Below are 27,362 nucleotides of genomic sequence, written 5' to 3'. Positions count from 1 at the left end.
GTAGGGACTTAAAAGGTGTCCTTACACCATTTTGAAAATAGCTTCTGCAATTCAGAAAGCCTCCCACCTTCCTCTAACCTCCCTTTCTTTACAAGCACAAGACAAGATGCATCTGTAAAGATGGGCAGACAATTTTCTGAACATAATTCCTAATTAAATGCTTTAAACGTAGCAGGAATTTCCATTTTCTAGGCTGTCATGTAAGCAGGATGTTTAATTAAAAAAAGAAAAACAACAAAAAAACACTATACTGAAAAACAAAAACCAAAGATCTTTCCTGAAAAAGAAACATTTAGGTGTCTTAAACGAAAAGTACCTGAAAAATGTCACAAAGAACTGTACCAGGTCCATAAAGTTGCTGTGTTGTGAGAACGCAATCTGCAAAAGAAAAGCAAATGCTTTCTATTAGTTACTGAAAAGTAAACATATTTAACATGCACTTGTGCTGGGATAAAAAATTACAATGAAATATGTTCTTTACTTAGGTTAATTAACATTTCGAACACTGTTTTGAACAAGCACTGAAATATTCTGAGGGAAAAGAAAGCAAATTACTACTTCACATTATTTTAAATCATATATACCCGCCCCAAAAATAAAACCACCACCTGAACAAGTAACATCTCTCTCCCCCAGCAACGTTCAAGGAATAGTCTTCAGTGCATGTTAACCACCTTGGAGAAAACACCAGTCCAAAAAAATTACAACATGAAAGTTTTAAAGAGCTAAAATAGAACATTTGTATTTGTTGTATCCACAGCAATCCAAAGCACAGCATTATACAAAGTTCAAAAATCATGCCCCTATATCCAAAACAATATTCTTACACCAAAATCTCCTTGAATAAATAACTTACACCCAGAGCAGCAAAAACGCATGAAATACAGAAGATAATAGATACTGTAAAAACAGCTATGGCATTCATCTTAACTCACTTCCCTGCAATCCACTCAAACTGCAAAGAAAAGTGAAAAACAACTGAGTATTTTGGACAAAAAACAGAGGGAAGAAGCGAAAAGGAAATTGGGAGGTGGTTAGAGGCAAAAGGAAAGATTAGGGAGCCTGGTTAAAAATAACAAAGCAGAGGGGAGGCAAGCCAACAGAAAGGCAACTTCTGCAATATTAGGAATCAGAAGGTCTTTCCAGGTACCTCCTATTTCCTCTGCCTATCAATCTCAGCACCACAACAGGAAATTAACTCTTTCATGAAGTATCTGAATTTATTTCAAACCCAAACTGAAATCTGCATTTCAGTTACAAAAGCTTTTAATGGATAGTAAATTCACTTAAGGCATCATCTTTTTTTTTTCTTTCTTAATAAACTGCATGATATGGTATTATTAGCATAAATCTCTCCTCCCAGCAATAGTCACCTTCTAAAAATCATGAATATATGCAAAACGAGTTATTGCTTGGATTTCTGTTGCTCAATAACACCTTCTATTATCATGTTTGCTTCAAATACCCATTGCGTCTTGGTACAGAAGCTGACCAAAATCATTTTCTCATAAATATACTGAAATACTCTTAAGTTGAAAGCTCCTTTGCAGTGCATAACTTCTGTTCTGCTGGAAAGCTAACTTAAAACCTGCAGACCAGATGCTTGCGATCTCAATACTACTGCCTACAAAAGGCAAGAAAACAGTTTGTTGCTTTTTTTTTTTTTCCTTATAAAGTGCTTCCAATACTTTCCGATTAGAAAAAGGAAGGTGAGCATGATTTCACTCTTTATGTTAACAGCTGAGTATGGTAACCGAGGTGGTTTTGTGTTTGCATAACTATCCTGGCATTTCTTCAAGGCAAAGATATTTCTTACTAAAATACCACATCCCAAAATACAAACACGTAATATTTCCAGCATATAGAAATAGGGGCTGAGAATAACTATGATGTTGACAGACAGGCAAAGAAGCATTTCCAAAGAAAGACCATTCTGTGTATCAACAGCTTGTATTTAAACAGCTTGTCTTAGAAAAAGAAACTTAAAAGTACAAAAGGAATCGTTAACGAGCGTGCTCTCTGACGATGACCACTTAGGACCTGTTTCTGCAATGGAAACCAAAGCTTGCTCCAACCACAATGTGAAGAAACAAGTATATGCTTATTTTAAAACAGGACAGATTCTACAGAAGACTAAAAAGCTTAAGTGCAATTCAAACTACATTGTGCTACTTAACGAGGTTGGGAACTCAACTCTACGCTGTTACCAGAAAAGGGTTCCCCATTTTATGGCAGCATAAGCATAGGAAGCAAACAGAGAAGGAAGACCTGGATTTGTTTCATGGAGAAGCACTGTACATGCTTTATCCATGGTGTTTCTTTTGCCTACCTGTTGGAGCTCTTCTTTTGCAAAGACCATCTGAGGATCTGTACACCACGCACAGATTTAAAGAACGCCTAGGTTGGTTTCTGCAATTTACTTCCCACAAGCTGAAAACACTTTATGCTATTAAACCTGACCAATCTGTGTCACGGGCAATTTAGTATCATAATTGTTAATGGTTTGCTTACTTAAAGCTTAATTTCCCCTAATATAATCTGTTCCTAGGACTTAATTAATTCAGTTACACAGAAAGTTTGGTTAGAAATAGTCATTATAACTAAACTGTTCATTCTGAATATACGGAAAATACGGCACAAATTTCTTAGCAGTATGGATTTTTAATTAAGTTTAGACGACAGTAGAAGATTCATTTGTCCATTTTCAAAAACTAATTCTGTACCAAAGGGAGAAGCAGTGTAAGTGCAGGAAAGCATGGCAGTTCACAAAGGAGGTTTGGAGAGCCTCCCCCAGGCACAGAGCAGAACTTCAGCGCTGCCACCAAGTCAGGATCGCCACCTCCATCACAGACGTGGCCTTCAAAGACCCTTCTTTGAAATAATACAGTATCCTTAAATAGTGAAGATCAAATTAGTCCAGAAATCTATTGATTATGTTAATTCCAGACAATATTATAAAGCTTATATTTATATGATCTGGAAAGGTACCTGAAAAGGCATACCAGCTTTAAAATCACTATCGTGATTTTTCTAATGCCACATCGTCATCATAGAAATGTGGCTACTTTCCACATGAATACAAGGAGCTAGCTATATGGACTGACAAATCTGCAAATTAAGAGCTTTACTTTCTTTATCATTTGATTAACACTGAATAGGAAGCCAAGAAGGAGTTTTGTCTATTTCTACCAACCAACGTCATCTAAAAACTGCGGCACTTTGGAAATTAGTACATACCTATTTCAAAGGAATTACAGCAAAGTGCTTGGCCAGAACACAGTCTGTGTAAAGGAAAAGCAATTTGAACCCAATTGGCATTGCAGTAACAGCTGGTATCTCAACCTCATACTTCTGGAGTGAAACTACAGCCCGGGATTGATAGAGTTTGACAAACAAATTGGGATGATTGCATACGAGGAATTGGTTTGCATTAGTAACACAGTTAGTGCTCCCCGTGAAAATAAACTTCAGAAAAGCTTGGAGAGAATGCTTTTATAGTTTTGTTTTTTTTTTCTTTTTTTAAAAAAAGGGGTGGGGGGAGTCTAGCTAACTCTTAGTCTACTTTTTATTTTGAAACAAGTTCACTTTAAGCCTGCAAGTCCAACCATATCTAACGTTATTTAAGCCTCCTTTCTTTGATTTACAAATACTTTGAAATCATGAAGAAGTACTTGGATTTCATATACCACTAAGAAAAATTATTACCAAACTAATGAGAACCTGTAAAAATATTTGTTTTATTATAGCAAGAAATACATTTGAGTACTCCTCTCACTTACCTGTAGTGAAAAGAATTACAGATAAATCATCACAAAATAACTCCTTTCACTTTTGTGAGAAATTACTGCTTATTTTAAACAAATAGAAGTAGAATCATGCTACAGATGCTACATGCTACAGTAGAATCAAGCTACAATGGAGACAAGGCAAATCTGCCCCCCAGATGCAAATCATTTCTTATATTATACACAACTTGTCCAGACGAGGAGTACCAGTCCGAAGAACTGCTAATGTACTGAAAAACATTTCCAGTATGGCATTCTTGTAGCATAATTCAGATCATTTTGGGTACCTAAGTGCTTGAGAGAACATGAATGAACACAGAAAACATTATTTCTGCAAGTTCTCTTTTCCCTGCTAACAATTCAGGATTATTTACATGACGTATTTTTGCCTTTTTCCACTTCTGCATGAAGTGAGTAGACTCACAACAGTGCTGCCTTTCTTTTCAACCCTACTTCATATTAGGGATGAGAAAAAGTGGAACTGGAAAGGATGTTTTGAACAGGACACCCTCCCAGGAAAGTATTTGTAAAGGAGAGGAAAAAATAAAGCCTAATTAATTTATGAAACCAGAGAAGTACAGCAGAGAAGGCACAGTGTGAAGCTGTCTACTGGAGTTTGGTGCTCGTTGTGAATTCAAAAGGTTTTTTAAAGGATCCCTACTGCTAGATCCATTAACCTAACCTAGTAGGTGGGAGAACGCTACAGCACTCGCGTTGTCAAAGCCTATAGGATCACACAGGACTGAAAACCATGGAAATCCAGAGATTTCAGGCTGCTTTGCTTTCTACTCAAACATAGCCGCAGCGCCAAAGTTAAGAAACAAAAAAAGCAGTAGAGAAGGCTGAAAGGGCTGGGAAACCCAAGGGTTTCCAGAGAGATAAAACCAACAGCCAAACAAGCTGTATATGACATTTATGTACGTCTTCCCCTATTTCTTCCTCAGCATTTCCACACGCTTTTTTTTTTATTTTTATCGTTAGAGGCAAGGATTCAATCTGACCTTGGAGAATACAGTCAACAGTAAGAGGAAGCCGTGGCCTGAATGCCGAGTGCCTGCACTACTGTCAGAGGACCAGCTGAAAACCAAATGGTGGTGGTTTTTTGTTTCAGTATTCTTGAGTGATGCCAAAGTCATCCAAACGCTCATTTTGCCCTTTATGATAATGATGGGGGAGAAAGAGGGCTCTTTTGCTCAAGAGAAACATTGCTGTGAGTTGCAGTTCTCTTTAAAAATACAAATACAACGTGCCCTAGGGAACACATGGCAAAAAAACCTTATTGTTCTTGGTACTTTTCGCTGGACAGGAGCAGCGAGCCAACTCCAACAGAGTCGGTGGTGAGGTTTTGAGAAAAACCAAGCCAATCTAACAGCCCAGCTCCACCACCTAAATGGCGGTCCCAGTTCTGCCGCATGCTGCTGCCGTCTCACATGCTCTGTCAACACCTTTAATGAGGCAAACGACAGCACAGAGCTAACGTTAGGAACGGGGAGCTTTCTGCTGAGACTTTTGAGCTGACCCAGCTCATCGAAGGATGAGCAGGGCAAGGTGACAACTTGCAGGCAGGTGTCTCTCAAATCTTCTCATCTACGTAAGTCCCCAGTGCAACATTTCAGAGGAAAGCTTCTCTTCACTTCTGCGGATGAGATTTATGGGTTTCAGCCACAGATTACGACACCTGAGTAGAGGAACACTGAGGTATGTGCCTATCGTTCCTTTATAGCCAACAGAAACTTCACATCTCCAGTCAACTGAATCTAAGCGATCCCCTCTTCAGCAGGCAAGTGGAGGTGTCTACTGTATGATCCCCTGAACAATTCCAGAACTTCGGATTATGACTCCATCTACAATGGGATCTTAAAACACCTAACACAAGCAGAAATATCTATTTTGTAGACCCCAACATTTAGGTGGTTTCTAACTCCACAGTGCATCCCTGCCCTTGGTTTCATTGATGCACCAGGAGCTCTGTTCACTGCTATGCAGGGGTAAGCCATTGACATCCAGCTGCCCCTAGGACATCTCACCTGGCCTCCAACTGCTCCAGAAGGGCATGGGGCCTCTTAGAGGTCCTACCTGCCATCCTCTTGGCACTACCTGCTCACATTTAAGGCACTGAATATCACAACACACTGCTGGACTGAATGCAGCTGCTCTTGTGGTAAGGTACACAGAAACTGGATCAAATGTAGAGCAACAAAAAGAAAGTGGTTACTGATTAATTAAATCTTCTGCTTCCAGTATCAAGAAGCACAGAGAGACTTCAAGAAACTAGGTTGGCATGTTCCAGTGTTAAAAGCTTAGATAATTCAATGAAAATGATGGGAGAACTTCACTGAATGGAAGGACTCAAATCTGGGAGTCAGGCTTACACGAACCACTTGGCTTCTCTCTGGCAAAACTCTTCCCCAGGGAAAGACTGCCCACAAAGAAAGCACACTGAAGCATAAGAAAAGTGGCACCGCAAGCTTGAGAGAATCATAGAATAACCTGAGTTGGAAGTGACCCATAAGTATCAAGTCCAACTCCTGGCTATGCACAGCACCACCCCAAAACCAGACCATGTGTCTGAGAGCGTTGTCCAAACACTTTTTGATCTCCAGCCAGCTCAGTGCTGTGACCACTGCCCTGGGGAGCCTGTCCCAGTGCCCGACCACCTCTGGGTGCAGAACCTTTCCCTAACACCCAGCCTGACCCTCCCCTGTCCCAGCTCCATGCCGTTCCCTCAGGTCCTGTCGCTGTCCCCAGAGAGCAGAGCTCAGCGCCTGCCCCTCCGCTCCCCTCGTGAGGGAGCTGCAGGCCGCCATGAGGCCTCCCCTCGGCCTGCTCTGCTCGGGGCTGAACAAACCAAGGCACCTCAGCTGCTCCTCACACGTCTTCCCCTCTAGACCCTCTTCACCATCTTTGTAGGCCTCCTTTGGACACTCTCCAAGCACGAACTCTTGTGGTGTTTGGGTGCCCATAATGGGGAGCAGAGGTGCTCACCTGAAAGCTGACAAATTTGAGTAAGGGATAAGTATCCACAGCTGATCTGATAGCTAAAAATCCCAGAGAGGCAGATCACAGAAAGCAGAGAGGTCCCAGACTTAAGTCCAAATTGATCTGTTCCTGCTTGCATTAAAGGCATTACCCGTTGCTCATCAGAAGCTCAAAAAACAATCTGCAACCAAGCACACTCAGATTGCTGCTTTGATACCTCATAGTAGAAAAACTTCTGGCAAATGTGGTACAGCTGAAGAGGTTCATATGCTCAGATTTATATTCTACAACAAATAAAAATAAAATTTCCACTAAAATTTGATTTTCACACCTTCTACTGTGAACCACGTTGCCCCTATGTGGAAAGCCAATGAAAGAGATAAATGACTTATTCTTCACATGCTGCAATACTAACTAAGCCATTGAGCTTTATGGCACAAACATTTGATATTGTGCAAATATAAAAACTAGTTCACTTCTGAACTTATACCACGATGAAAATCGATTTATATTCCAATACTGTGCCGCCTTACTGCAGTAGTCACAAATTGTCACTTTTCAGCTAATTGGCTGCAGTCAGCAGTTGGCTCAGAAATGCCAATTATATACGCTTTGTCTCCCCATGCGAGCTCTGAGATTGCTGTGCAGAGCAAACACGGGCCTAGCTGCCTCTAAATTAAAAATAGCGCTTAAGATTTAGTCCCCCATTTCTCTGCATCAGAAAAATTACCACACAAATCTGACAAACGGGAAGTATTTGTTCAATAAACAGCCAGGTGTTGAATAGCGATGCACATCTAAATTTAAAGTGCACTAGCAAACAATGTTCTGGGAAGTCCCGTAATTGGAACAGCAATCTCAGTTCAGGCCCTGCACACATACTCATTACAGTAACACACTACCGAATGCCACAAGGAACCTGGGGCTGGGCCAGAAAAAAAACTCAGCCTGAGTGTTGTGTAAATACCTTAAAACTAAAGATCACCTGTTCCCATAGCCCTCTGCCACATCCACTCTGCACCCCGTCCACACACTGAGGGCAGCAATGGTCACGCAAGAGAAGAGCGATACCATAACTCAAGGCTATTGCAGCAATTGTGCAGGACAAAACAAATAAAATGAAATAAAAGAGTCCCAGCTCTTGGTTCCAGAGCTATGGCAATAAAAGGGAGTACCTGAAGTAACAGCAAAGGTAAGGCTGTGGTGGTTGTGAACCTCTCAGGTTGTGAAGGCACCAGCGGTGGTGTAAGGCCACAGGAAAGCAGAGGCAAGAACTCGCAGCCTTGTAACCTCCCTCTGGTCACCAGATTTTGGGGTCGGCTGCTGCATGCTCCTTCCCAGGAGTTCTTGCTCTGTGCCTGCTCTGAAAGGTGTGTGAACAACAGCAGCACGTTCGTGGTTGGTAGCAATGGACTGAGAGCTGATTGTGAAAGATGGCGATAGATCTTGCCACCAAGGGTTAAGAGGTACGGACACAGCTCTCATCTGAACCAGGAGTTAAAGCAGCCTCTGAAAAGGGTTAGAGGAGAAATTCACACCTATAATTCTGCCCCAGGAATGCAAAATCCTGCATTTTGCATTGCAGCAATGAGGCCATGCTCTCAGGTCACTCCGTAGGTGCAGCAGCCAAGAGTGATGAGAAGCTGAAAACTCAGGTAGAAACCTCTGAAATAGCTTCCGCACAATTCCCCTGTAGCTTTGTCGAGTTTAAGAGAACATTCAGTGTGAGGGCAGCATTCAGGATGAGAAGTAGATCCAACAAGGTCAGATGGTAAAGCTGTAAGTCAAAACTCAGTAAGGTGGATTTCCATGGGAAGACGACCTCCGAGGTGCCTTTCGATTCCCCCAAGCTTCAGGTATGATCCCTCCCCGAAGCAGAGAGCACAACAAACAAATAATTATACCTTACTTGGGTTTTTGCAGACAACTGAATCTGTTGATTTTTTTTTTAATATAACAACTCACTCTGAAAGCAAAAGTTAAAAAAAGGAAATTTTGTGCTAACAACTAAATTCAGGCAAATTAACATTACCTGAAGACAAAGACTAACAACATCAAACACTTCTAGCAGTAAACAGCACCACAGAGTTCAGTTATAAAAAAATAACTCCTTGAAACTATTTTAAAGGTTTAGATACAGAATCGAACAGTCACAAATCTCCCAGCCTTGCATATTGCCTGCGGACAAAATCTTTACTTACCGGTGGCCTCTCAAAATCTATGTATTATTAAGCTGTCCAGCTGAATACTTTTGAAAGCAAATTTTCTGCTTGGAATTCGAAGTACAGAGAGCAGAAATTAAAAAAGTATAGAAAAACGATGTTGTCACATTGCTTCTGCCCCAAACAGCTCACTTCCAAAGTGCTTCTTTTAGTCCAAGACGGGATTTCTGATTGCTTACGAACTCTTGTCCGTCTACATCTAACCTGGAAGCCTGATCTATAGGTTAGGTGAAAGCCACCTTGAAGCCACCTTCAAGATTTTTATTCTTGAAGCAAACCTGTATGTTGCCAGTTTTAGTTCTGCAACCTCTAAGCAACAGTAACTTCTCAACCAAGGCATAAGAAGTAGGCTTCATGCCTTTTCTACTTCAAAAGTTTAACAAGAAGGGAAAAAAAACACCCTTTGCTAAAAGGTCTTGCTTATTGAATAAAATGCAGGTCAGGAATTCACTCCTTTAAGAGGAACTCATCTGAGAAAAACAATGCAATAAAATCCCTCATTTCAGAAAAAAAAATAAAAATCACGTTTTCCATTGCTTGGTTTAAAGGAAACAAATTCAGAAGTATAGGAGACTTCGTGAAAACCTATATAAAACACCAAGCCTTATGCTGGACCTCAGACGTGTTTATACTGCGAAGCTGTTTTGAGTTACCTCGAACTTGGCAGCAGGGACACAGCACTGAAGCCTTAGCTGGAACGTCTGACAGCTGGAACGGGCACCGCTAGCGCGGCCGCACACCCCGAGACCAGTCCCAAAGCTCGAGCGATGCTCGGCTCGCTCACAAAGCTCCAGGCAGTTTGCTCATGCCACAGCAAGAAAAGAGGTTATGATCTCCAGTTGAGAGTAACGTTTTGGTTACGGAGTGAGCTTTTTTGCCACTATGTGGGTCTTTTAAGAGAAAAATGCTGATGTACTCCCTGTTTGAAGTGGACTTGGATTTATACACTATTGCAACAATCATTCTGGAGACAAGGCAGCTTTGAGTTGCTTTGAAAAAAGTTCTTAAAAATGCCGAAGCCAGAAACAGAAAGTAAGCCACCAGCTTTAAAACGCTCCACCCTTCCCAGTTGCAAGTCCTCAAGTTCTTCCCTGCAGCCCCGAACGCTGCTGTTTGGATGCGTTTGTGAAGGATCCTGTTGGTTGGCGTTGTGCCGAGTGGAGCTCTGCCACCATCTGCGTGCAGGATAAGTTACATTCTTGAGCGTACCAACTATTTATGGAGAGTTTCAGCATGGAAAAAATTAAAACTTTAGCGCATAACAGCTCAAAACACTCTCCCAGACCCTGAAAGCCAGGCAAAAAGATGAACTTTACAGTATGCAACACCTGAGTGCCAAAAACTTAAATGGAATAAAAGTTGACTTTGTAAAGAGCTTGCAATGTATGCAGGCAAGCGGGAATCAAGAATAAAGAGAAGAATAAAGCAGCTAAATACATATTGGCTTTTTTTTTTTTTGAAGCTGCAAAACAGCTGACAGATGGAAACGGGCAAAAACTTGTGTCTTCCATCATCTCTGACCAGACAAAACACTGGAAATGTATGAAAGACAGAGCTCAGTGCTACAGTGGTATTAGTGGAGAAAGACCTCTCTCCCTCCCCAAGGGAGGAATGGTTTCCAAGGATCATACAGGATAAATCATTTAAAACATTTATCAATCTGTATCAGAAAAAGTTTGCAATATGCCAGCCTCTGAAGTCTCTACAGAAATCCTGAGGATTTTACAAAAGTACAAACAGCATATATATATATATATATATACATATACACACACACCTTTTAGTGACGACATTTCTTGTATTATTAGCAATGCCAAATTGTTGCGCTTCTTCAGATCCAGTGTCACATTACTGCATGAAGTGGCAGTAATAAAAAAACCTTTACTTTCTCATAAATAGAGAGGAAAACCACCGGGTACTTTGGAAAGAAACCTTGCACTGCAGAGCTCATGCAACTGCTGATCAAAGGACGGCTTCACTGGGTGGTATCAATAACCATGTCTTGAAAAGAGCTACGAAGTCAGAATTCATAGGCTGGCCTGTTTTACTCATCGAGTTTTTATTTTTTTAAGAGCCTCTGCTATGATTCTGTGTTAAAGAAATCTTAACATGAAAAAATAGCACTGCTGGGTAGGGGAAAATGTGCAACATAGATGTAAGCACTTACATTAACATAAAGAAAGAAGTTACTATCCATCACTGAAGGCTTTCTCGAACACACATTTCAGTATTTTGTCATAAAGAATATCCCAGTTAAAAGAAAAAAAAAACAACAACAAAAAACACTATACTGACAAATCGATCATGCCTCACACCCCATGGTCAAAATATTCATTTAATTTAATGACACTTTGGGTCCAGGTATACAAACCAGGCTGGTTCTGGTCTTGCATGCAAAACAAACTCTTTTAAAAAATAACCATGCATGACACTAATTATTAAGGAAAAAGACACCTGATTTGGGGGTAAGGGGGAGGAAAGGGGTTGAATCTTCCCAGAAATTTGTTCCTAATGGCCTCATTATACTGGGGTGCAATAGTACCACAGCACCCTCACCCTGACTCTCTACACTGCCTGCCAGCACTACTGTGAGTAAGATTTGTCAATATGGTAAAAACATCTTCATAAGGCAGGAAACCAAGCTTAAGGAAAAAAAGTTTCAGCAGCACTGCAAAAATGGCTTGCTTTTAACAAAAGCAGACTCGCGGAGCCATCTGAGATTCGTTATTCGAGTGCTGGTGGCTCTGCCTTCATGGCAGTTAGCTAAACAAGCCAAAAGCTTTCTGGCTTCGTCAGCCCGTGTTAGTACGGGATGTATTTTTCCCCAGTGGTTTAGCGAGGCTGTATCTATTGTTACGTTTGAGTATTCTGGCTTCTTCTATTTTATTGGTAGTGCACTTCTCTCCTCTTCATTAACTCTGCTTACCATTCTTTGACTCTTTAAATAAGCTTTTGTATTAGGAAATATATCTAGCTCTTTTGGTAGCTGTAAAAGCTTCCCAGCAACGGCCCACATCGCTCATTTTCTGGAACACATCTGAACCTGAGTTTTACATTTACATTCAGCAGTGGCATATAGTATTTTCAAGAAGAGCTGTTCAGAAGTGCAGCAACTGCAAGCAGCCAGCACATCACCACTCCGGGCCTCACGCACAAATTAATTGCCTGTCTAATGCAGGCTTTCCTTCCATTCAAAATTAATTGTACATTTTTTGATATTACGCTTTCCAGCCTGGCAACTTGAAAGAAAAAAAAAGAAATCAGCTTCCTTTAAAGTAAGAGAATCCCTACACATCTTAACTCTTGCATCCAGAGGAAAACTCATCTTAAGAAATTCTCTCGGTATTAAACTTGATTTATTTCTGTAGCTGAAGTTTTAGAAAAGCCACATGACCAGAATTCCAATGCTTCATGAACATGTTATGATAAAGCTCAAAGTTGAAGAGTTACTTCTTCAACACACCAAGATCATCTAAATGTGATTGAGACAATAGAAAAAAAAAGAAAAAAAAACATTAATCATCTAGGTTGGAAGAGACCTCCAAGATTGGGTGGCCTGCACTGAAACATCACTTTTTCTAGCTTCAAAGGAAGACAAAAATAAATAAAAATGTGGTTCAGACTGAAAAGGCCTTAAGCCCTCCTTCCTTCCAGGTACAGCTTCTTTCTTTCCAGTACATGGTGATCAAGTGTCACATTTCCAGCCAAAGCAGACGCCAGCACAGCATTAACACTACAGACCACGATGTGACTGCAGAGAAAAGCCTACTCACAGAACATCCCAAGTACAGCTCGACTTGTAGATATAAACCCCATTATTTCCACACTTGTATTGCTGTATGGGATTTCTATTGTTTTATCCAGCACTTGGGGAAAATCTATTCTGTGCAGTTCTCAAGACAACTCAAGTCACCACCTCCAGCAGAAAGCACTAAAGTTGCAACACATCCTAGAAAGGGTTAACTGTCTTTGAGAGAAACCTTCTGTTTTAAGGATTTAAGAAGCTGGTAACAAAAATGCTACTTAATAGGAAAGGGAACAATTTCTAAAAGGAGAAAAATGTCATCGGTCGATGCCAAAAATAAGAAGGCAGGAGCAGATAAAAAGGAAGCAGCTGTTTCATGTTTTAAAGTATCATTTAACTGTTCTGTTTCAAATCCTTCCATCCCCAGCAGAAGATGTCAGTTTGCCTGTTCTGAAAATCAGCATGTAATTGCATGTCTCCAAAAGTAATTACATTCAACAGCAAATTTCATCAGATTAACAAATTGATTTACGTTTCATTGTTCGGTTTAAAGCAAGCCTCTCACCACGGCGAGCGAGATGCAGTGAAAGGGGCTCAAAAGCACCTGCAGTTACATCTAAATAAAGGCAAGGGACATCACTGGCAAACAACTTTGGCGTTCCAGCGCTTTCAGAAGCGAAAGAAAAAGAACATTTTTGGAACAGAAGGGTCCCAGAGAGCTAAGGATGATTGTATCTCATCACCTACAACTACTCTTAATTAAAGGTGCATGAGGCCCAGTGAGAACCCGGCAGGAAAGCTACCAGTATCACCAGCCTCAGTGTGGTTTCAAGCCTACCTAATTATTTTATCAAAGCAATCACTACCTATCCATATGTATTTTATTCTCTTTGGCCAACAACAAAGCCACTTTTTCTATCCCTTTACCCCTACTGAGAGCTTTCATTGGATTCACCTGTGGCTTGTGATTACAGAACAACATTAATTTAAAGAAAAGCTGGAAACATCCACGAGCCGTGGCCAGTCCTCAAGGATATTTATGCCCTGAATCAAATTCCTAATGTTTCCTCCAGAGACGCATCAGGGAATTAGAGTCAGTTACAGACCCTGCTTTTTAACCGTGGTGTGCTTTCTTCGCTCTATCTTATTACGTGCACTATCAAAGCCTTTTAGTTAGACTGTAAACCTCAAAGAAGTAACCCCAGAGAGCATCGCCGCTTGCAGTATGCACGTCACCTTCAGGAGGTGGGAAGCCTGAAATAAAAGGAAGGTGGAAGCGTGGGATCCAGCGCTCCTCCGGCTCTGTTGGTAAGTGGAGGGCTACCGCGCTCCTCACCTGGCAGGAGCCGAGCGTACCCCAAAGCTTTTCTTGGCTGCGTGTCATCCATCACTCAGCTCTGCGAGATAACCAAACGCTTCCCAACACGCATTACACATGGAATGGCAAGTAAAATTAAGGCTTAATTGAAACTGGTATTATGCTTCACGCTAATGGCGACCACCTGTTTTATGGGTAAGACCGCCAATAAAAATAGCAGGATGGGGAATCGAGTATCAGAAGAAGAAATTTAATCTAAATCTGCTTTAATGAAGGAGATTTCTTTTGAAAAATGAGAACTTGGAAGATTTCAGTATTCAAATGCTGCTGGACAGGAACGGCGCAACATTAAACTAATGATGATAAAGATCAGAGTAAGAGCTTTGCCTGAGGATTGTGAAGTCTTTTTCGGAATGTAATTCCTGGCACTTTATAAAATACTGGCTACTATTGCCCACTTAAATAGCCACGTTCAGCGTTAGGGAAAATCAGCCTGCTTTACCCAGCCAGAGAGCCCTTCCTTACACGAACCTCAGTCTAGTTTATAATTCATCTCTGCTCTGAAATACAGCTGACAACAGCAGCATATGGCTCCACATGAACTTTGCTACATAATAACACAGGAAATATCTACTGGCTTAAGAAAAAGACACATTTACACATAATTGCCAGCTCTGCAAAGCCAAATAGACGTGAAAGCAATCTGCTTGCTTACATTCCTACATACGTTTTCAGCATATGATTGTAAACCAGTGGGAGCTGTTTTACAGGTCAAAGGAGGTGAAAATAAAACTATCCCAGAGCAAACTGTTCAGCTGCAGTGAGAGGCAACGTAGAAACCTTTTGATGCACAGGAATAAACAGAGCCTAGCCTGTTCGCTAAGACTTACGAGAAGAGGTTGTAGAAGCACAGCAAAATTAGTAGCCACTGGTCTAATGTACAAAGAAAGTGGCACTTCTGAAAGCTTCACCACCTCTTGGAAATCTTCCTCAATCGCAGCTCTAACTGGAGCACAGATACGCATCTTGCTTCAGAAGTCGGAGGCAGTCACCCTGGTAATATGTATGCCAGCAGTAAGTTAGCAAAAGCACCATAAGGCAGTGACGGGAGAGCACCAAAGGAAGGGAGCTCATTAAAGAGCGTGTCATCCAAGAGCCTGCATGTAAGAGTTTACATTTCATTTGGTGGGACACCGCACGCTGCGTGGTTTCTGTACGCACAGCAGCAGGCGAGCTGTGTAACCCGCGGACGTGCACGCGTATACGTACAGGTTAGTGGCAGTCATCTGGTGTGGCACCGAAAGAAAGCGCTGCAAATAAAAGGCTGATTTAATTACAGCACATTTCAGACCGTCCTCAATTTTCAGCTCTGCCATTTGTAACAATCTCTGCGCTTGAACTTTTGGCAGCTCCTTGTAAAGCAGCTATCAATTTAACAGAGATGAATTGTTTCCACCTTTGGGTTCACCATTCACAATTTCGGCAGATGAACTATGTGGCAGTTCGACACTTTGAGTGGGTTCACAAATATTTTCCCATCATTGTAAACAGCACATTTGAAATATCTAGAATAATTACGACAACACATTATGTGACTGAATTAAGCTATCCACACTCCATTAACTTTCTGCGTAGAAGGGAATAAAGCTTTAGGAGAGACTATATAGACCCGCAGCTCTGAAATAAATCCGCTGGAGGAACCCTGAAAGAAGCTTCAACAGCCCATGCAGGAGTTTGAAAATTAAAGAAATGTAGGCAGCAGAGGCAATTTTAGCTATTTTTCTATTACAGCCTCTATTAAATCAGGCTAGAAAGCAGCAGTTTCAGTGACTTGAAAGTTTCCCACCCATTCTCAAATACTCAAGAGTCCTGAAACAGTGTAAGATGTCTTAACGCTGTTGCAGCACTTCACCAAGCATCCCGTGCCAGCGATGCCACACAGCCATGGTGGCACTTTTCTGAAGCCCAACAGGATGATGAAGTGCCAAACAAACAATATATAGCAAATATCCACTGAGATTTTGCAAACAGCATATTTTGTATGCAAAAGGCTGTAAAATTCCTTCACCTCTTTTTGTCCCTTGAAGCATTTGGCTTATAATTAACGTTTAAGCGCATTCAAATTAAAATACTTCAACCAACACAAGAGAAAGAGAGGAGGCAATTGCCAGTTAATGATACAATTACAAACTGTTTTTTTCCTTAATCAGCTCCTAAGCATCCTACGTGCACTCGGCAAGTAGAGATCAATGCAAAAAGCTTTATAGAGAGGGATATGAATTCTGGGAGAGTACAATCTAAAGTCAAATGGGACAGAATTTTCATGAAATAATAGTTTGGGTATGAAACAAGACAAGAACACAAGCTTATATTTAGTGAGTGGTAGAAAGCACCAGCAAGACTAAGCCGTAAGGGGACAGAGAGCTCACAGCCATTAGGAGGGGTGGAAGTTGGCTGGATTAGCAACTCTCGTTTTGACCCACGATGCATTCCCGAGAGGGACGCACTTACTGGAATCTGTTCCACGTAAATATCTGCTGGTTTAAACATCGGTAAAACCTGCTCGCATTAACACAAGTATCAGAGTTTCAAATTCTCACCATTACCTGCTTGTCAGATCCAGAAGTTCAGTTTCAAATCTCAGTGAGCCATTTTCATCTGAATTTAAAACCCATGAAAGTTACCGCACTGAATTTCCTTGTTCCTTACTGCAATACTCTACAGCTTTTTTTTATTGTTATTATTTTTAACTCTACGGCATTTTTTCAAGCCTAAGATACATTTTGAATTAATAATAAAGCAGTTGCAACGCATTAAGAAAACACATCAAATAGGCGGGGAGGGAAAATCCTACCGTGTTTACATGACTCGTTTAGAGAAAAACACCACTAATGTCCCTTTAGAAGAGGTGCACTGCTCAGTTCGGCGGATGATAAGGCACATTTGAGGCAGTGCTTTCCAAGCAAAAGAAGGGAAGGTGAACAGCTGTGATTTGCACAGCACTTCTAAAGTCACCGCGGCTGTGCCAGACTAAGTGCATTAGCAGAGAAGAGCTGCAAAGCAAAGAGAATGGAAATATTGAGACGTTTCTGACGATGCCTTACCTGGGTTTTCAAGAGAGCTTGGCAAACTAAGGTTTTAAGGGAACTCCGCGACGTAGCTTTCATAACCGGAAACCGTTCAGACAAGTTATTAGGAAGCGGATTGCTGTGTTTTGAAGGCTCCCTACATTTTGCAGCCGTACTTCTTTTAGAGAATAATCATTTCAAGTCATTAAAGCAGGCAGGGAAAGGCATCCTAAACCAATATACTTAACAAAAAAAATCCAAACCGAAGTGGTTTTGAAGAGAGGTGGAGCAAGAAGGAAAAAAAAAGAGCCAGAATTCAGCACTGGCAAGGACACAGCTATCTCTAACACAAAAGAGCATTTATACTCCGAGTCCAGATTCAGCAAGGCAACAAGAGAGGGAAAGAGAGACAGACCTCAATCAATGGCTTCAGAATAAAGAAAATTACGTTCAAAAATAATAATGTGGATTGTAGCTTAGCTGCTCTGCAATAAAGACTGTCAATTTCTAAAGTTTTCTTTTGTAACATTTCCAATATAAGTAAAATCACTACTTCTAGTGTATCTAAATGGAAAACAAGTCAGGGTAAGGGAGCACACAGCACATAAAACAACTATTTATTAAACTATTCAAACACAGAAAAAAAATATATACGCACACTGGCTGGATATACTTTTCTGCACAGGAACAGACCAAACAAAATGTGTACGCTGCAATATTTTCAAGTATTTCACATCAGCAGTCTGGCAGTAGCAGAGTTTCACCAACTTCATCACACTTCTTATATTGAAAACACTCTAATTTTGAAAGCTAAATTGAAACATGTTCTGTAGCTGCAAAAAAGCTTAAGAATGCAACTGCAATGAGCAAAACTGTAGGAGACAGTCTCTGAGATAAGAAAAACAGTTTGTGTCCTGGCCATACTGCAACATGTAGTTTTAATTAACAAGTCTGCTTGCCCTGAAGGACTAAATCCAAACTGCAGAGGAAATATTTACAAAAGAGCTAAGAGAAGCAGTATGGGAAAGGCCCGAATAAAAACTCTTCCCAAGAAGAAAGGAACAGAGGGGTGAGTGCAGAAGGAGCAGCCAGGAAAGCAGAGTGGTCACGAAGCGAGCAGTCACCCCGTGGCTCTATCTTAAATCTTGCAGTGAACCCCAATCAAGGATCAATTGCTAGGAAGCTTTTGTCCCAAAAATCCATACCTTGAGTTATCTTCTATTTCATCTGATTGAAGATAAACTTCTGCAGAGAGCCCAGACTTTACAAAAAAAAAAAAAAGGAAAAGATAAAGCAAATAGGAAAGAGGTGTAGAAAGGACAGGCAGGAACACAGATTGCAATTAAGGGCAATGGAGGGCAGCTCAATCCACCAGGGAAGATTGCACAAGACCTGAAAGGACCCCATGAGTCCTGGAGACAAATCATATTATTTATTTATTTTTAATTGCATTTTCCCTTTTCCCTAGGTTTTTTTTTTTTGTTTTTTTTTTTCTCTGTGGAACCGTAACTTTTTATAACATCACCTCCTACTCATCAACTGGTCTGAAAAAATTACCAGGATGGTGAGGAGGGAAAAGAAACCTTCAAGTAAAGCAGCACCCCGGGGCGGCGTGAGAAGTGTAGTGTCAAACTATGGTGTCTTAGCAGCCAGCGTGAAAACGCTTTCATGTGGCACCAAACCTGAGAGCACAGTTACACCAGATGGAAAATGGACCAAAAGCTCAGCATCACACCAGCCAAAAGCAAATCTATATGGCTATAGGCTCTTTGTGACGGAGACAGGACAACTCTCACGAGTAGACGTAGCAAACAATCAAGACCTTGCTGTTTGTCAAACTTAGGATGTAAAACGCGGACGAGCATCACAAACGTTAAATAATGCAGGAAAAAAACTGGTTTCATGCACAGCCAGACAAGCAAGACCGCGGAGTCGCTGTGAGCAAGGAAGGAGGAATGGCACGGAGAGCCACGATGGGCTCTCCACCCAAAGCAGGTGCAGGGAAGGACAACAGAGGCTGAAGGCAGCGATGACGGTTGGCTATTGCTAACACGAGAAAGAGTTGAGATTTTCCACACCAACAGGTATTCAGAGAAAGAAGTCAGAAAAATGTCAGTTTGGGGAAAAAAATGTCGTAGGTATAAACTGAAGTGCATATGTTAATAGTAATTGGAAGGAATATACTCCGGGCTGTGCTGTTACTGCCAGGCTTCTGCACAAAAAGAGCCTCTCATACAATAAGAGCTGACGCTATTTTAGCCTTCGTTTTGGCAAGTAACAAGGACATTAAGAAGATATAAAAATTACCATGGATTGAGTGCACGCTAGCACATTCAGATTAAATTAAGGATAAAACAAGGAAGGTGTTGTAACGGAATCAAAGTTCACTCTTTTTAACAGCAAGAAATTAAATAAGACAGTAAAATTAAGTGGACCAAGGAGATAAGGAATGGGAAAGCAGCCTTCTAAGTATTTCTCTCAGGTTAAAGATGCAAAACTATTCGAAAGCTAACTCAAAACTAACCTCTAAAAGGACATTAGGAACAATTAAAGCATCTACATATTATGGAGAGGATGGGATTCATTAGCAATGTCTTAGAAGCCAGCAAGTGGTACAGAGATAAAATAAGAACTGCTGAATGTCAAGCTGTGCCAGAGCTCAGCAAACGATAAACAAAATAGCAAGAGATGTTTCAGCCCTGCAAGTAAAGGAGACCATAAAGGGAAAGTGAAGAGGATACGCTGTAAGGGTAGGCGAGAGATTAAAACCCATCAGCTATATCCCTTAAACTAAATTAGAGCTTTCATTAAGGACAAGGACACTGAACGTAGGTGCACGGCAAAGAGCCCAATGGGAGCGAGGTTATAGAAAGAGACGCAAACCAAGGTGGATACAAAACGCAAATGTTTTGGTATGTTCAAAGTCACTGGAAGCAAACAGCATTCATCCCGGCACTCCAAAAGAAATGGCACATGAAATAACGCCTCTGGTAGTAGCAAGGCTGTTAAAGCAATCTACCCAGCCGAGCATGGCACTATGGAAAATTTAAAACTTGAATTTAGAGGAGGAGGGAGAATCTACATATTCACGTTCCCAAGACGTAAATAGTACACAAGTTTCAGAACGCGTTTTGAATGCAAGAACTGAAGAAGTAAACAAAAAAATGGAATTCATCAAGAGAGTTGACAATGGTAAAGTGTGCTGTGTCAACCCACTGCTTCTAAAAAAAAAAATTAGTTTTGTAGACCTAAGAAGTGCAGTTGAGCTAATCCAGATTTCCTTATGGCTTTCAATGCAAGGCTATGTTGGAAGAGTTCTTGGGTAAGATACAGATGGTGAGGGTTATTTCAAGAGTCACAGAGGTTAAAGGGGACAGAAGTCAGTTGTTCAAGGATGGTGTCCGGACAGGCTTTGACCTTTCACAGAATCACAAAACAGTTTGGGTTGGAAGGGACCTCAGAGCCTCCCCAGCCCCATGCGGCCTGGCCTTGGGCACTGCCAGGGATGGGGCAGCCACAGCTCCTTGGGGCAGCCTGGGAAGGGTCTCACCACCCTCATAGCAAAAAAAGATGCCCTCATTAATGACAGACCCCAAAAAAGTGTGCTAATCATACGCTCTGCTGACAAAGTTGAAGGGGATTAACAGTAAAAATATAGGAAAGAATAACACCGAAGGAAAAACTAGATGATCTTTAGGGCTGGCAATATTATCCAGTAACAGCAGCGGGATAACATTTTACGACGCTATTAGGGACTGAGAAGAATGTTCGCTCTCAAGGCTGGGAGCTCATCAGTTGGCAGGCAAGGATGTAAAAGAACGGGGTATATTAGTCCATATTAAAATGAATAAGGACTATTAATCACTGCAGCCATGAGAACGAGCAAAGCAAAATACTGCCATAAAAGAACCTAGAAAGGTCCATAAAGGATCTAGAAACACTGCTGTACAAGGAAACAGTGAGACCTATCTACGTACCCTTAAACAAAGCCGACCAAAACTGTACAAGTGAGCTGATCCAAACAAGCACAGAGGAGAAACAAATGAGGCAACCGAGCACCTGAATAACCTGTTTGAATGCGGGTTCCTCTTACTTAAGCCAACAAATCTGAAGGCTGAGAGAAGAGATGAGCTGTCTGAACACCTCCAGGGAAGGCAGGAGACCTCGCTGTCGAACAAGGAGACAGAGGGGACGTTCAAGCTTAGTGACCATGCTGGCATTGGAAAAGCATGCAGAAATTCACTGTAAGTACAAATAGGATGGACATTAGGCTAAGCACAGTAAAGCTTAAGGGACAGGAATCAGTATGGTTCTTAAACACCTACTAAGTTGTAACACCCAGCTTTGAACAAGAAATAGCAAAGTAAATAATTCAGGGTAAGGTAGGTCCAGCACTGATTGTGGAAGGCCAACAGTCAACACTGGTATCAGTCAACGTACAACCTGCAAGTTATAAAATAAATTATGTATTTCTTTCTGACAGCTGTGATTACCAATTTGATAGAAGAGATGCCTGAAAATTTAAATAAATCATCGTGCAAGTGCCTGACTTTGTACACAGGACTTCACTTGCTCTACTGAGAGCTGTACTAATCGGAAAACCCTGAGCCTGCCTCAGCGCTTGCTGCTTGTGTAGCCAATGACATAAACTCGCAGTTCTTGCAAATCCCTTCACATCTAAAACTTAGGACCTGATAATGAACTAAGACTTTACAACTGGTAAAGCAGAAACCAGAGAATGATTACCAATAATGTAAGCGGTATTACAAGGAACAAAATCTACCAACAATACAAAGTCTCCTAAGTGTTTAAAACCACTCTTTACCAGAAGGTAAAGCGGACATTTCACAAGTATTCTTAATGTTTTCAGAAAAGTTCAGGAAACACCTTGAAAAACATAGCCTAAGGGCATTTTTCCAGGTGGACCTCATTTCTTCGCTCAATATTATAACAATGTGTATAATCTTTGTTGGAAGTGACCCCAACAGTGAGTTTCTGCACCAGACATGACTGAAATATCAAGTAAATCCTTGTGAAGTTGCCAGTTTTCATTTGGTAATTGGTTAGATTGGTTGAATAAGGGTGGAGATTGACTGATGCCTTTTTTTTTATTTAAAGAAACTTGGTCAAATGTAGGAATTCAAATTCATCAGATATGCAGAGCCTCATCTGAGATCTCTGTTCCAGACCCAGTAGTTGCTTTACCCTTCAAAAGGACCCTGTATCACTCTGAGTACACCGTGCGTTGATACTTGGATTAGCTCAGAGCAAGAAGGTGCCCAAGGCTGCTCTGAATTATTAGCTGTAGCAGCAGTTGCAGAGTCTGTGATTGCAGTCTGTGATCTATGAGTGTTTTCATGATCCACCAAGCTTCATCCACTGCTTCTGCAGCATTAGCATTATCATCAGACAGTCTGACACCGGAGGCAACGTGTGTGTTAACTGACTGCACCGAATTAAGGGAAAGAATGAACTTGATCTTATTCTGCAGATACCACGGGTCTTTGGCAGCACAAGGAGAAAAAGGGATGGCCCTCCAGCTGTGCCTTTAAAGAACAAGATGTTAAAAAGAGACACTGAGAACATTTGGGTATTCTCATTCCGGGCTTGTTTTTTGGCTGTCTTTGTTGCTTTCCTCAGCATCAAGATGTACACCTTTAAAGCCAAAGCCCCGATTAAGAACATAGCCCAATTAATAATCAGGCATCCCACTTGACTTCACAGCACATTTTCAGATCCACTGGGTTGAGTAATGTCAGACAGCAACACCTTTGTGCTCTTAATCAGGAACATCGAAACCCTTTCTCTGCTGAAGTATTACACTGAGAGCTGGTTCCATTTTGTAGGAAACGATCTGCAGCCAATAACCCAGGCTCAGGCAAGGATCTCAGTGAAGTAGCTCTTTTATTCATGATTGCAATGCTGGGCATCATGCAAGCAGGAGCGCACAGCAAAAGTATGTCATAACCTTATATTCCCTATTATCCGACGCTTAATTTGTCCCCTGTATCCTCATTGGCAGAGTACTACAGGTTCACAAACTACTCCACGCTTACTACTATACCATATAGGTACAATTTTATTTGACCAACCATTTATTTCTCCTTTTCCTTTTTTTTTTTTCCTTCTTCTCTTGTGACTAGAGGGCCCGTGACATTTTGGTTTTACTCATTTTGCAAGTGCTTGTCTTGTTTTTCTTAGCCATCCTCCTTATTTTGGAACAGTAGGACCTTCCACTGTCCCCTTATCAGCTTAATATTCCCCGCACTGTTACGCCTGCACAATTACTTTTGAATATGCAAGGTTAGTGAAATTTTCCACTGCAAAAACACAACTTGAATTCTCACAGTTTGGAGAACAAACAGATCACTGAAATTGCCACACTGCTCAAGAGAAACAACATACTTTTAAAGAATTGTACGCGTGTGAAGAACTCCTACCTGTATTTTTATTGGCCAGGTGAAATTGCTGACGTAAACAAAGAAAGTGATGTTTGGATTGTTGCGGAAATCAAATTTCTCATTGGAGAAGCTGTCCTTGTATTCTTTTATATTAGTTCTTGAAACAACTGGAATTTCCTCCCCAGCCTGCGTGCCAGCTGTTTTCAAATGTTAAGAAGCAACAAGAAAAGATGTTTCAATGCATATTTTAAGTGACAAATAAAAAGAGCCAACCATCCAGAATAATAATGCTATAAAATTAACCATTCATCTGAACATGACAGTGTTAAGCTGCACTGCACTATCAAAATCACTGTATGCCAAAATATCACGTTCCTAAAAATTAAATTAGCTCCTCCACTGTTTCCAAAATACACCATTAAGATGGAAAAACATAGTTCTTTTTAACATTTTACTTCTGCCCCCAAGCCTAGCATTAAAGAGCATTATATAGCAAGTTCATGGGTAATGACAGACATTTCCTCAATTAAAATTGTGTTTGTCAAAAACTGATAACTGAAACAATGTACCAAGCAACTTAGATCATGCTAATTTTACCTGCAAAACTTGTTGACCAAGTAATATTGAGGTTGAAATTTTTAGATGCATTGATGAACATGTCCAGGTCTCTGTTTTGCTAGGGGAAAAAAAAAAAGAATAAAAAATAATTTTTACGATAAGCAATTTTACTGTACTGTTTTCTAGCAAACCTTCACTGACAAAAAAATCTTGGAATTTGTTATTTACGTGAAGCAAATACATCAAGCATCATCACATTAAGCAAATGACAGCCTAGAAAACTATTTCCATTTTCTGAAAGCAGTATTCTCCTCCCCAAGGAAAGCATAATAAAGAACAAAACAAGTCATGTGCATAAAACAAGAAGAACAGATACACGAGGTATGTGTTGAACAGCAATCAAAACTAGAATTGCTCAGTAGTTGTTTAAACAACTGTAAAAAAAAATCAGCTGTGGTTCCTATGAAATTTTACTGTGGATATTTGAAACTGCGTGGCCAAGCAAAGCTCAAAAATATCTTGTTGCTTTGTGGAACTGGACACACATGCCACGTTAAAAGACCACCTCTGGAGACTCACCATACTGTAAAACTCATCCTGTCCGTGGCCAGGAAAAGACAACCATAAATCCAAAGGGTGATGTTTAAAGAGAAAGTAGAGAATTTACCTCTTCAGGTGTTGCTACAAAGTTGATTGCTGTGTAATAGCGATCATCCTCTTGAGAAAGGCTGAAGGTGAACTGATAGTCAATGAGAAGAGTATCTGAAAGGAATGCATAGAGAGAGTTACCCCACGTCTTGGAGCAGAACAAACTTCTGCAAAGCAAGGCAAAGCATTACAGTACAGCATTCCTTGAGCACAACTAGGCGTCGCTACACTGCTATGAATGAGTCCAACCTATGCACGATCCGACACAAAAGGGACACACTCATCCTTTTGAAGTTAAGCCTAGAGGGCTCAACTGGAAGGAGCTTACCTTTTTCAGACAAGAGCCTCCAGACCCAATCTGAATGACTGTTCATACACATATATTGAAAAAAAACATGCCAAGACATTTACTTTTTTCATACTGCAGTACCTCCACATTGTTATGGAATATTAGTAAAATAAAATAGTCTGTATAATCCCCATTTAGAAGGGGATTAAGTTCCACACCTGCTAAGTTTCTGTACACCAGTGGAGTATACAGGGAGGATGTCTACGGAGCAGCTGCTTGGTCAGGATCCAGCTGCCATCCTGCTCTCCATCACATCATGCCCTGGCATGGCAGGACCACTGTTTGGTCTGCCAGCGTGCCCTGCTGCTCATGTCTGATTAGGTTTTGGGTATCATCTCTGGTAACTGACGGTGCACAACCAGCTTTGGGGATACATCAGTATCCTTACATTTCAATACCGTTTTCTTAAAACGCAGTGTTCTGACCTGTACACAGTCCCAAAGCCATGCAGAGGTATTCCAAGCAATAATAAATATGAAGCTATACAGCAGGTATTGTTTTTCTCTTAATGCCCTCCCTTGCTGGGTAGACATGGGCTAGACAAGCCTCTGATGTATACCTACAACTTTTATGAAGCACTAAGAGAGAAATTTCCACAGAAGAAAATCAAATGAGACTGAAATTGTACAGCACAAGGTTGTTCTTGTGAGAGCTGTAAATTTCTTTTCCCCCTTTTTGTCCACTTTACCAGCAGTGCTATTAGCACCAATGAGGTGGGTCACCCTTGCAAATAGATTATCACGAGATGTCATCAGTGTCCTTGCTTCGCTACGCAAGCAGACTTGAAATTTGTTAAATAGAGCATGTTGCCAATTTCTGCGTTTCACAAAAATACTATCGGAGACTTGTTCCTTTATGTAATTTAAGATCATATCTGTCCATGCTTGCCAGTGTGCTGATTGCTGGTATTTGCAAATAGAAGCTGGAGAGTTTCCATTAAGTACTCTGAATCTTGGCAATGTATATTTGAGTTGCACAGGAATCCAACTGTTCATTTCAGAGGAAACATGGCGATTTTGAAGCCTTACCCAACATGGAACAAAATTTAAAATTAAAAATAAAAAACGCAGTATTTCACACTAGCAAAAAAATCTAAAAACACGCCTTGATTTTTACTTACTTAGGTATATATTGCAAAGTATTTTCCAGAAAACCAGATTTCAGTTCAAGGTCATGCGGAAAAAAAAAAACAACAACAAAAAGAAAAATTTTGTTCTGAAAGTTCCAATTGCGACAAAGACTGTATCAAGAAGAGTACACTGGTTTTCTTTAAACAATGCTTTAGTGAAAGTTGAAGTTTTCAAAAAGTATTTTCTAGTCCTATCCTTAATCCCTTGCATTTTAAACTGATCTGAGGCAACTGAATTTTAAATATATTTCCAACGTCATACATTTGTTATCTACAAACAAAATCCCAGCTATACTCACAGTAACATGTTCCTTTAAGCGGATTTCCCTGATATCTGTTTTCAACTTCACACCTAAAGAAAATAAATATTTTTAATTATTTTTTTCAGATCTATTTATTCCCAGCCACTAAAATTCATAAACCATCACCTGTTCCAACACAGTACACAACTACAAATAAAAGATATAGGTCTGAGCTGTACTGAGCTTTTAAGAAATTACGTAAATCTCCAAGATCCCTGCAAAGCAAACTATAATGCCATTAAAATAAAATACAAAATTATGGAAATTAACTTTTGCATCCACTTGGAAGGTATTTAACAGTTCTTCACAATGGATGGAATTGGATTGCCACAGTCAAAACCTAAAGTTTCCATTTACATGTATGTCCATTTTAGGATCTAGTCCTATAAACGTTTACTCATGTGAGTAACGCTTCAAAAATAAACCTGGCAATGAAATTATTTGAAACGAAATTATTTCCACTAACATGACATTAAAAGCATTTCTGTTATGTTACAGAGAAACCTCCAGCAAATTTGTTGCTCTGAAATAGCTCCATTAAAATGCTTGAATGTCAAAGTCTTGTTTCAGATATATTTATATTCCCCCAGAACAGAGACTGAAAATCTACCAATTAAAAAGTAACTAGGATAAAGTAAAGGCTTAAAACAAAATGGTGTGCATAGTTTGGGGGGCGGGGGCATTATTTTTCACCCCATCCATCCTGCATGACAGTTGAAACGTTCTTAAAATAGAAAGCTTCGGGAAATCATTTTGTTTATGTTCTCCCCCCAGGGGAAGCATGGCTGGCTGCACAGTCAATGAAGTTAGTCAACTGTCAGCAGGAAGAGATGAGTAGAGACATCATAAATACAGTCA

The 27,362-nt window shown here is 40.6% G+C and overlaps 1 protein-coding gene across 1 annotated transcript in view; it reads right to left on the bottom strand.

Annotated features, from left to right (window-relative positions):
* Nucleotides 1–27,362, bottom strand: part of ATRN (attractin) — a 149,994-nt gene that overhangs the window by 43,581 nt on the left and 79,051 nt on the right. Inside the window, exons 21-25 of the mRNA XM_080592234.1 lie at nucleotides 26,502–26,554; nucleotides 24,744–24,838; nucleotides 24,116–24,194; nucleotides 23,558–23,715; nucleotides 317–378 (exon numbers count right to left, since the gene is read on the bottom strand). Of these exons, the coding sequence (XP_080448360.1) occupies nucleotides 317–378; nucleotides 23,558–23,715; nucleotides 24,116–24,194; nucleotides 24,744–24,838; nucleotides 26,502–26,554 (447 nt within the window). The remainder of the gene's footprint in view (nucleotides 1–316; nucleotides 379–23,557; nucleotides 23,716–24,115; nucleotides 24,195–24,743; nucleotides 24,839–26,501; nucleotides 26,555–27,362) is intronic.

Source organism: Anser brachyrhynchus (assembly GCF_964034855.1).
Source record: "Anser brachyrhynchus genome assembly, chromosome: 4".
NCBI lineage: Eukaryota > Metazoa > Chordata > Aves > Anseriformes > Anatidae > Anser > Anser brachyrhynchus.
This window is presented reverse-complemented; position numbering and strand designations above follow the sequence as displayed.